The 10920-nt window shown below is 46.9% G+C and overlaps 1 protein-coding gene across 2 annotated transcripts in view; it reads right to left on the bottom strand.

Annotated features, from left to right (window-relative positions):
- Positions 1–3594: 3594 nt before the first annotated feature.
- Positions 3595–10920, bottom strand: part of PARVA (parvin alpha) — a 145195-nt gene continuing 137869 nt past the window's right edge. For both annotated transcript variants that reach the window (XM_045557549.1, XM_045557550.1), the window contains exon 13: positions 3595–5421. In XM_045557549.1, the coding sequence (XP_045413505.1) occupies positions 5345–5421 (77 nt within the window). In that variant the 3' untranslated portion in view covers positions 3595–5344. The remainder of the gene's footprint in view (positions 5422–10920) is intronic.

The following is a 10920-nucleotide window of genomic DNA, read 5'->3' as shown; positions in this document are numbered from 1 at the left end:
TTTGGTGGGCTTTATATATTGTAGTAAGCATTATAGCTATGATAATTTATGTTGATCACTATGACTTTGCAAAATGAAGTTATTGTTCCACATCTAGGAGGTTTATACCTTGTACTTCCCAGAGGCTGGACGACAACGTTCCCTTCCCCACCCTACCCCCATCAGATCCACAGAGAGAAAACAGGAGTCCCCCTCCGTGGTGAGAACGTTGGAGGCACACTGTTCCCGTGGGTCAGCTTCCTGGCCTGGCCTCCTCTTTCCTTTCCTTCACATGTGCAGCCTCATCTCATCTGTCCGCTTCCCTTCGCTCTTCTCAGAGGACAAAAGTGGAGAGGTTGGGATTAATCTAGGAGCTCCCGCCCTTCCAGCAGCCTTGGGGGAGGTGGGATTAAGCACTGCCCAGTAGTTGTTGAGACCAGACTGGAGGTGGGGGTGGCCAGAGCTTGCTCTCCTCCTTAGCCATGACCATGGCAGTCCCAGGCCTCCATGTGGCTGACATAGCTTTCCCCAAAGTTTTCCTATAGTAGGAAAAATTTACATATAAACTGTTTATTTCTTATGATGAAAATGTGCACTCTTCTGACACCTGCGCCCTGACGCCTCCTGCCCACTCACTCTTTGCACTCTCGCCATCCTGGCTTCTGCCAGCTTCTCCAGGGAAGCCCGTCTTCTGCCGTCTTGGGGTCCTCCTCCAGGCTGTGCCCCCGGGTGGTGGGCTTTTCACTTGAGCAGCCCCATGATCCAGGCGTTATTTTAAAACGTCACTTTGCCAGGGCCCTCTCTTGACCTCAGTGATGGGTTTTTAGTACTGCTTCTCCACAGTGGCCGTCGCAATTTGTAATTAACATTGATTTGTTATTATTTTTATGTCTCCCTACTAGACTGTAAATGCTCACTCGCTGCTAGACATGCTGCTCTCAACACATACTTGCTGAACATATGGCTAAATGAATGTGCCACAGAGTACTTGCCCTAGGAACTTCTCAGGGGGCAAATAGGATCTGTGATCAAACAGGGTTGGGACTCATTGTATTCTGTCTTCCTTTAGAGAGTCATAATATTCGTTAGTGTAGGAGACTCTGAGATGGGCTCGCATTAGAAAACAAAAACAAAACCAAAGCCTAAGTAAGCTAGTCTAAGTTTCTTGCCCTCAAGTTTCCCAAACCTATTTGAATGTGACATTTTTTCACCTTGCAGCTATTAATGTCCTGTAGAATGTACTTTAAGAGACACTTCATGGGCAGCTTCCCAACTGGGAAGCCTGAAATTCGCAAGATTGTCAGGTGTGGTTTGGGGGCTGTTCATCCTGCACGGAGCACCCCCAGGTTGCATTGCTGTTGTCGTGCACATAAACACACGTGCACATATTCGTACATGTGACCACCATTGCAGTAAAGCAGGGAGCATAAGCAAATTTTGGAGCTATACCAGGCTTATATTTTTCAGGGGCCAGAGAGTAAAAAACAGTAGAAACTTGGTATTTATAGATACAACCTCTGTAGTTATGACTGTGAGCAACTCGTTCTAACTTGTCTTTTGCTGAGACCTGAATCTGCAAATACTTTGGGAAGCTGGTGTGTGGAGGTCGGTCTCTTAGGCAGTGGTGAGTCCACCTATCACCCAGCCTTGCATCTCCATGCAGTTCTCCTGACCTCAGCATCTGCAAAAATGCTCTTAAATTTTCCAGTAGACCTAAGGGAATTTTATGGGGTGTGGGGGGACTACATACAATATTGGAATTAGTGAACATTTCATGGCATACCCCTCTTGCATATCTAGGATGTGTACTGTGTAGGTAGGATTCCTGAGGTGGGGCTGTATTCAAGGCAGTGGATCTCAAATTATTTTTGATCATCCCCCACTTAGGGTAAAATTGCTTGACCTACAGACTCCATCTAGTTTTATTTTCCAGTGGAAAAATAGATTAGTGATAATTTGGGGAGAGTGGATTATGTATACATTTGCTGGAGCACTGGAATATGGATGATTCATATTTGAACCACAATGTATACATGTCTTAGAGTGTAGTTATTGGAAAATTACAGCCCCAGCATTCTGTTGATGCAAATAAGCTTCAGTATACTCTGTAGGGTTAACCAAGCAACCCACAACAAAATCAACTGATAATGATAAAGCTAAGCTAACAGTAATTCATAATTAAAAAGTACCAATAGCAGCAGTTGAAAATCGCAACCAACTGAAGGCAGCATTGATGATGTGCTGATATAGAAACCTTCTCCCAGACTTTGGAAATGCCAGCTCTGTACCTGCATGTATGAAATTGGAGGCTTTTAATACAGTAGATGAGCACAATATCGTAGGGGACCTTTCTAACGCTTTCTTAGTAGATTATAAATTAGTAGCCCTAGTAATATGTAAAAATGAAACCTTAATCAAACTGCATACAATTAACCAAAATGTTCCAAAAGAGAGCTTTAAAAAAATAAATTCATCTCAAGGCACATGAGGGTGCCTCTGGTAACACCCCCAGCTCCCGCCCTGACTCCACAGGGCTTAGTCTCTGCTCTTGAAATCACTGCTCAGGCAGCTTTCCATCCCTCGAGCGGGGCCTTCCTCTCTAGCTCCGGCAGGCAGCAGATGTGCATTTACACTTACAGAGTGCTCAGATCCTCATTTTAAATTGTGAAAGGATTTCTTTTAATTATAAAACAATCTCCAAGATATAACATTAAGTATGTATAATATGCTATTTATATTTTTAAAAACCTGAAGATTTTAAGTGTATGTTCGTTCTTTACATGCCTGGAGGAGCTCTGGAGTGTGCCTAAGAAATGATCAAAACAGTTGCCTCTGGGGAGGGTGATGGCTGCGGAGAGGGGAGGACGGAGGCTTAGGTTTCTCACTAGATACCCATGCATGCTTTTTGAATGTTGTGCCATTTACATATTAACTATTAAAAATATCAATGAATTTAAATTTAGAAATAAGAAAAGGAAAAAAAAATGCCCAGTGAACCTATAGACTTGATTCTCATCTCAGTTCCTTTTTTAAAGAGATGAGGGTTAAGTCTGGTTTACTTATTGTTCTGATGCCTCCCTCCCCCTGCAAAACCATGGTTGTGTATTAAGTAGGAGATTCCAGAATTTAAAGGAAGACACCTAAATGAGACGATGGTTATAAAACCAGGCTCAGGCTGTGGGATTCTGGGCTGAGGCAAAGACCTCAGTTCCCCAATACAATTTTCTGATAGGTTAGACCTGTTATTTAAAAACTTTCCTAGTGTTCTGATGTGCTTTCATACAGTGTATATGTAAAATACAAAAAGGAGTGCTCTTACTAAGGACATTTGTACATTTGTAGCTTGAATATAAGAAAAACAGAGACAAAAGAGAGACAAAATTTGTAAAGCAAAGCATGTTTAAATGAATGCATTCCTCCTAACTCATCCTGCTTTAGCACTGCTCAAGGAAACAAAGCAATTGTTTATCTTGAGTTGCTACCAGAAATTTAAAAGACAGCAACAGAAATATTACATTATTTAGTGTTTCCTAAGGAAAAAATATAATATTTCACTAATTATATAAAAAAGAATTGTATTCTTTTACATAAATTGACACAAGACAGTACATTGCCTTTGTATCTTAAATGCTTATTATGCTGAGTAACAATTCTAAGAGCAAATTATCCAAGGAAATACGCAGTGTATCTAAATTTTATGGGTTCTGAGTTACTGCAGATAGTCTAGTAAGAAATGAGAAGGCTGAAAGGAATGTTTTGGATACTATGGGAGGCCTAACTTTGGGTGGTGTAGATACAGATCAAAATGAATCCCTCAAACCAGAGATGCACTTTGTGCAATGGCCTTAAGGTAGTGACAAGGTAGTCACAAACTTGTGCAGGGGATACACAGGCTGGCGTCCCTCTGACATAGTTATGAAAGTCCTACAATGAAGATATAGTATCAGCACAAGTTGTTATTTATCCTAAGGCCTTGGCCAATTGAAGGGAACATGTTATGTACCACCAGCCCCGCCTCTGTCTCTATACGGTGAGTGTGCAAATAATTCCCCCATGCTTTTTGTCCCCCGAGTCACCCCTCCCCCCTTTCCTATTCCTTCAGGACCCAGCAGCCTGGCACACCAGCATTCTGTAGTTCAAAGTCGAGTTCACAGAGAAGAGATACAAGTAACCACAAGCCCTTGAGTAACCCACGCAAGGAAACTGTTCGGCTTTGGTCTAAATGACTTACATTTTTCCTCGCCTGAATTAGCCGGTAATTGCATGTGGGCAGACTTAGCCAGAATAGTCTAAATGATCAATTAGAAGGCAAAAGGCAGTTCTTTTCTTTAAAGTTCAAGGGTCCCTGTTGAAGAGCCCTACTTCCCAAGCGATGCTCATATGGGCTCGTGCCCAGCTCCCTGTGGTGCCTGAGTATATTGTACATTTCCTTAACGATAATGAATTTAGTACTTATTTTGCAGGAAAATATAGGGCATTTCCATTACATGCAATCAAGCAAAAAGGCTGCAAAATGTGCCACTCCATTAATTCTAAACAGAATCCTTTCCAAATGTCACCCTGGAACCAGAGTATGAGGTTATTATAAATCTGAAGGAATTAAAAGTAATTTTCATTTGTACAAAGGATTTGAGGGACATGACTCTGCCACACACACACATTATTAACTGGGTCAAAATCAATTTGCCAATTTCAGCGTAAATCACCGAGTCCTGACCTGGCCTGCCCTCGTCGTGAGATCAGTGGGTTCCTGTCCTTTTAGACTCAGGTGTGTACTTGCACAAACACTGGCACGCACGTACACACAAAACTTTCAAACGTGCAAAGAATGTGATGTAATTAGCTAGTTATTAGTAAATGTGTTGTTCAAAGAGGGAAAAAATGCCAACTGCTGGCAAGTCACTTAACCTCTGAGCCTTAATTTCCTCATCTGTAAAAGGGGATTGTAACACCCACTTCCAAGGGCGTCATGAGGCTTAATGAGCTTGAGTACATCAGCACTTATTGTGGTGCCTGGCCCGTAGTTTACATCCATCATATGGCAACTGTGATCTTTATTTTCATCTTCTGGGGACTCTCTTTTGCCTAAGCTGGTTCCCAAAACACAGAGGGAAATCTGGACCTGGCGCCAGGATGGGGACCGCCTTCCCATGTTTCACTGCTGGGTCAGTCCCCAGGTTCTGGGAGGTGTGGGTCAGCTCGCTGAGTTGGTGATCATTTCCTTCCTTCCTAATTTCAGTTCCCACTATCTCTGGGTTGTAGCTGGACTTGTGGGAGGGCACAGAGCAAGAGACAGGAGTAAGCAGGTTAAGGCAGTTCGGAGGGTGGTACAGTCTGTCAACAGCAAGAACTTCCCGGCAGCCCCTCACTCCACGTTCCGGTACTTGGTGAAGAGGTTGTACAGCACTCGCAGTGTGGATTTCAGGTCACAGTTGACGATGTCTGCATAGAAAACAGAAAACACCAATTGCTTCCATGGGGCCATGTGCTCCCAGGTTGGGATCCATCGTTCCCTTCCATCCACCACCCATCCCCATTCCCAGCATGTTCTGGGTTGACTCATGGCCAGCAGGGGCAGGTGGGCGTTGAAGGATGAGCAGAGTGGGCAGCGAGAATTCAGAGCAAGAGGCAGTGAGGGGGAGGTGCAGCGGCCCAGGCGTCTCGCCTCTCATTAGGGAAAGCAGACCCCAGAGCACACAGGCCTCACCCTGGGCACAGCATCTCCAGGTGAGGGGGCGCTGGCCCTGACTCTCATCTCACCCGTCCCTGGGCCCTTCCTCCACTGTCTGCAGCCACCACTACAGGGCCCACCATGCCCGGGGGATGAGGGGGTGAATTAGGACTCAAGCTGCCTCTCCCTTAAGGAGGGAGGACCCCTTGTGGGCACAGGAGCCTGCCTGGCAGAGAAGGGAGTACTTAGGAAATACGTGTCACTGGGGGACAGATAGCTTCAGATGAAGAGCACAGCAAGGCAGATGGGTTTGAGGCACTAAAGCTTAAGCTGGGGGCTGGAACATATTTCCTGAGAGTTTCACTACAGGTTCCTCAGCTTCTACGCAACCATTTCCTTCCTTCTTTCCTTCCTGGAGAAAGAAGGTGGGTGATACCTGAACGATGACGTAGAGTAACAAGAGCTTGCCAGGCAAAGAAGTGGGCAAAGAATTCCAGGTGGTAGGTTTACCGTGTCTTGGCAAACTCAAGCTATTTTGGAGAATTGCAAACAGACTAGTGCATCTGGAGAGGTTGGGGTGTGAAGGCTGGATCCTGAAAGGTCTTGAATTCCAAAGTACGGAGCTCGCAGGATTTTATAGGCTAGTGGCTGGAAACTGGCAGCTGCCAGCCTGCATGTGACCCCCTGACACGTTTTGTTTAGCCCGGCCTCCCTCTAGTCCCTGGTGACTGCTTGCTCTGGCTGTTCCAGTAACCCTTCCTGGCTCCTCCACCCTCTCCTTCCCCCAACAAGACCCCTCTCTTTTCTTGTCCCTCCGCCGTCACTCTCTTAGAGAGCCATCCTTTGAAGAACCGGAGTGGAGAAAACAAAAAAAAAAGGAACGCTAGGCCGGGCGCGGTGGCTCACGCCTGTAATCCTAGCCCTCTGGGAGGCCGAGGCGGGTGGATCGCTCGAGGTCAGGAGTTCAAGACCAGCCTGAGCGAGACCCCGTCTCTACTAAAAATAGAAATAAATTATCTGGCCAACTAAAATATATATATAGAAAAAATTAGCCGGGCATGGTGGCGCATGCTTGTAATCCCAGCTACTCGGGAGGCTGAGGCAGTAGGATCGCTTAAAGCCCAGGAGTTTGAGGTTGCTGTGAGCTAGGCTGATGCCACGGCACTCACTCTAGCCTGGGCAACAAAGTGAGACTCTGTCTCAAAAAAAAAAAAAATAAAAAAAAAAAAAAAAAAAAAAAAAAGGAACGCTATCATTTAGGAGTGCATGCTTAGGTAATAAGATTGTAAGGAAAAGTTAAGACTGAAAAAAAGGCAAATTGCTGAGGACTGTAAAAGTGAGGACAGTGGTTACCTTAGGGAGGAGGGAGAGGATTATGCTCAAAAAGGGCGCAGGGCAAGCTGGAGGGAGCCCTTGGGAGCTGGCATCCTCTTCTCCTTGCCCTGGGTGGTGGCGCTTGCTTGGTAATAGTGCACTAACCTGCACATCTGTTCTATGCATCTGTCTATGTATGTGATATTTTTTACAGTAAACATGATTTAAAAAACATAACTGTGTAGGTCAGATTAGGTAGGCAATTAGGCTCTGGGATTCCAAGGTGGGAGAAGTTGCCCCATGCCATCGGGAAAGAAGGGATTGTGAAAGGAGTCAGGACTCTAGAAACGCCCTGGTCACTGGCAAACAGGGTTCCTTTAAGACCAGGCAGGGCCATGGCTCCCAGGTGCTGGTCTTGGGGTGCTTGCAGCTGGGGCTGCCATAGCCCTGTATGCTCGGGCCTCAGGCCAAGGGCCCAGGGCTGCGGAATCTCCTTGGGCTCCTCCTACCCCAGGTTCCCCTCATGCCTGCCCCCATCCCAGGCCTTACCCTGGTTGCAGACTGATGCTGCTCTGCCCCGGCTGGGCCCAGACTCTTCCCAGCTCTTTTGCTGATACACCGGGACTCCCGGGGACCCCTGAGAGGCTGGAGCTCACAGCTTCCCTTTCTGCTCCCATGTTGGTTCATCACATAGCTGAGCCTCCACCTGGGCCCCTGGCCAGTGGCTAAGCCCTGCATCCCACCCCGGATCACCTCCTGCTAAGTCCTATGTTCTCTGGGCTGGTTCCTGTCCTATCCTGGCTGCTTGATGTTGAGTGTTTCGTAAATTCCACGTGAGTCAAACATTAGGAAGTTACTCCAGAGAAGAATTGCTATAAAGGAAGAGAGGGCAAAGGTGAGCTCACCAAGGGAGTGAGCATAAAGGGGAAGGTAAAGTGGCCCTGGGGCCTCTGCAGCAGGCTCCTAATGGGTCCCTCTTGCCCTGTCTAATCCATTCTACCTACTGTAGCCAGACTACCAGGCCTCCAGGTATGGCTGTGCAGGATGTGCACTGCACAACTCTGGGGCTTATCATTCACATTTCCAGAGTACCATTACCATAGACCACAACATAAAGAGTGCTCTTTGGAGTTGTACAGCTCCCAGCTTGTACGGCTATACAAGCCATTTCACTTAAGAGAAGGTCCAAAATCCTAACCTGACCTGGCCTACCTCTCCAGTCTCGCTTCATGCCACACTCCCGCTTCACTGTGCACCGGTCACTCTGCTAGCCTTTCGCTACCTCCCCACGGGCTGAGCTTGTCCTCTGCCTGTGCTGTTGCAACATCTAGATTGCTCTTCCCAAATAGCTGGCTCCAGCTCCTCCTGCAGACCTCAGCTCAAAGCACCAGCTCCTCGGGGAAGCCTTCCTGATACTCAGCCTGGGCAAGGGTGCCCTGTTTTACGTTCTCAAAGCCCTCATGCTTTTCTTTCATGGCACTCAGTGCAGTTCTAAATCAGTGACTTATGTCTTCTTCTTCTTTTTTTGTTTTTTGAGACAGGGTCTTTTTCCATTGCCTAGGCTAGAGTGCAGTGGTGTGATTGTAAGTCACCGCAACCTCAAACTGGGCTCAAGCAAGCCTCCTGCCTCAGCCTCCTGAGTAGCTGAGACTACAGGTGTGAGCCACCATGCCCAGCTGATTTTTGTAGAGGTGGGGTCTCACCATGTTGCTCAGGCTTTCTGTGCTTATTTGGTTAACATCTGGCTCTGACCTGGGCTGTAAGCTCTTTGAGCACAGAGAGCCCATCTTGTTTTGCTGGGATGCCTGGCCCAGTACTGGCATGTACAGACCCTCCACGGATATTAATAGATTATTAATAGATATGTATGAATCTATTCCCAGCATCCTGGGAACCAAGGAAGAAAATTCCAGAAAGAAAGGGGTATGTAACAGGGCTGTATGCTCCCAAGAAAATGAGAAGGTTAAGGACTGAAAAGGGTGCTCAGGGGACATGGCCACAGTAGGCGGCCTGGGAGAGAACAAGGCCAAGGCGGGGGTGGAGGTCAAGTGTTAACAACAGAATGGGCCTGGAAGAAGTAGAGGCAGTGGGCATGGGTTGCAAAGGAGGAACCTGGGGGCCTGATGAAGGACAGGTATAGACAGAGGCAGGAGGATTTGTTTTTCCCTTTTTAAGACAGGTGAGCTGTGAGGCTGCTACAAAAAGAAAATGTCCATTATAGGAGAATGTTTCAAACTGACCATTTTATTTAATTGTAATGGTCACCAAGGTTTGAAACCCACCTCCACTACAGCTGTGTGACGTTGGTATCATTTAACTTCTCTGAATCCATTTTCTTACCGGTAAAATTAGGCAATACCTTTATGAAAAACACCAGAACATATTAAGGCCTCTAAATGGTAGTTTCCTTCTTGTTTCCCCGTGTTTGCTCACTAGCAGAGCTGTTATGTACAACTGTGCAGTTTGTGCACTGCACAACTCTGGGGGTACCATTCACATAAACCAAGTCCTATCCTTGGGAAATGTGCGTTGCTTCCTCACCACCTTCCCCACTACCACCACCACCAGGTAGGCTGGGTGAAGAGAGGAGAGACACTGTTTATAATCTGTTTTCAAGAAAGCACATAGCTGCCACCCAAGTAGTCCCAGGCAGACTAGCAGGTCGAGAGACTGGGCTATCTCAGCCAGGAGAGGGGCTGTGGATTCCTGGGAATGTGCTGTGACTCCATGCTGTATAAACAGAGCTGCTTTAAAGCCTTGGCTTTATAAGCTGCGTGATTAGCAACTCAGTTCAGTTCTGATGGCCTGTGTGTGCTGGCCAGGGCCCCTCTCTGGGAGCAGTCAGTCAGGACTGTGGGGCTCCGAGTTAGAGACACCAGAGCAGAGGCTGTCTGGCAGGCCAGGGCCCAGGAAGAGACAAATCAGAACCGAGCCGACTTGAGGGAGGAAATGGCCTCTGGGCAAGGGAAAAGGGCTCACTGTGTCCTCCTCTCACCTACTGGAATTAGTGACTCTTTCCATCCATTAGAGGACCATCCAAATGAGTTCATGGTTCTCTAAATCTGCAGACCCAACTCCTGGTCTGTGGCTAGGAACTGGCCCCCATCTCCGCCTGAGCTCTGCCTACCCTCCCCAGCCCCCAACCCCTGCCGGGGAAAAACTGTCTTCCATGAAACTGGTCCCTGGTGCCAGAAAGGCTGGGGACTGCTGCTCTAAATGATGCACAAGTCAAAGGATGGAGAGGAACCCTCTTAACAGCAGAAACCCAGTCTTTACACAAAGGGACATGGCCCTGTGTGGCCACCAGCTGGTGGGGGCTGGAATAAGTTGGGGGGCCATAAGCTGGGTACTCGGGGTGAGCCGGGCCCCAAGGTGTCTATCACGTTCCAGTGCGTGGCCCAACCCCAGTGGATCCATCTCGTTTTTGGTCCCTGGCTTGCTTCCCTGTCTGCTCCCTCTTCCCCACTGGACGGGGGAAGCATCTCCATGCTGTGGAGATGCTCATTCTGGTAGTGACCCACTACCCTATCTTGTGAATTTGCTATTTTCTTTATGTATTAAAAAAGATTTAAATATGACAAACATCCAGAAAAGTACATGGAACACACACATATACAGTTTTAAAAACCTGGGGGAAAAACCCCACCAATGTCAAAAATAGAACATTGTCAACTAGCCTAGAAGCATCCCCGCCCCTTTGACATTCCTGGTCGCATCTGCAAAGGTAACCATTACCCTGACTTTTACGGTGATTACTTCCTTGCTTTTCTTAACAGTTCTACCATCAACATAGGCACCCTTAAACACTAGGTTTTTAACTTTGCCTCTTTTTACATTTTATATAAATTGGATCATACTATAGGTGTTCTTTTGTGATTTGCTTTTTTTAAACTCAAAATTATGTTTATAGGATTCACCTTTGTTGCTGCAGGAGCTGTTCATTTTTTAATGGTTTT

The sequence above is a fragment of the Lemur catta genome, chromosome 7 (genome assembly GCF_020740605.2).
Source record: "Lemur catta isolate mLemCat1 chromosome 7, mLemCat1.pri, whole genome shotgun sequence".
In the NCBI taxonomy this organism is placed as follows: domain Eukaryota; kingdom Metazoa; phylum Chordata; class Mammalia; order Primates; family Lemuridae; genus Lemur; species Lemur catta.
This window is presented reverse-complemented; position numbering and strand designations above follow the sequence as displayed.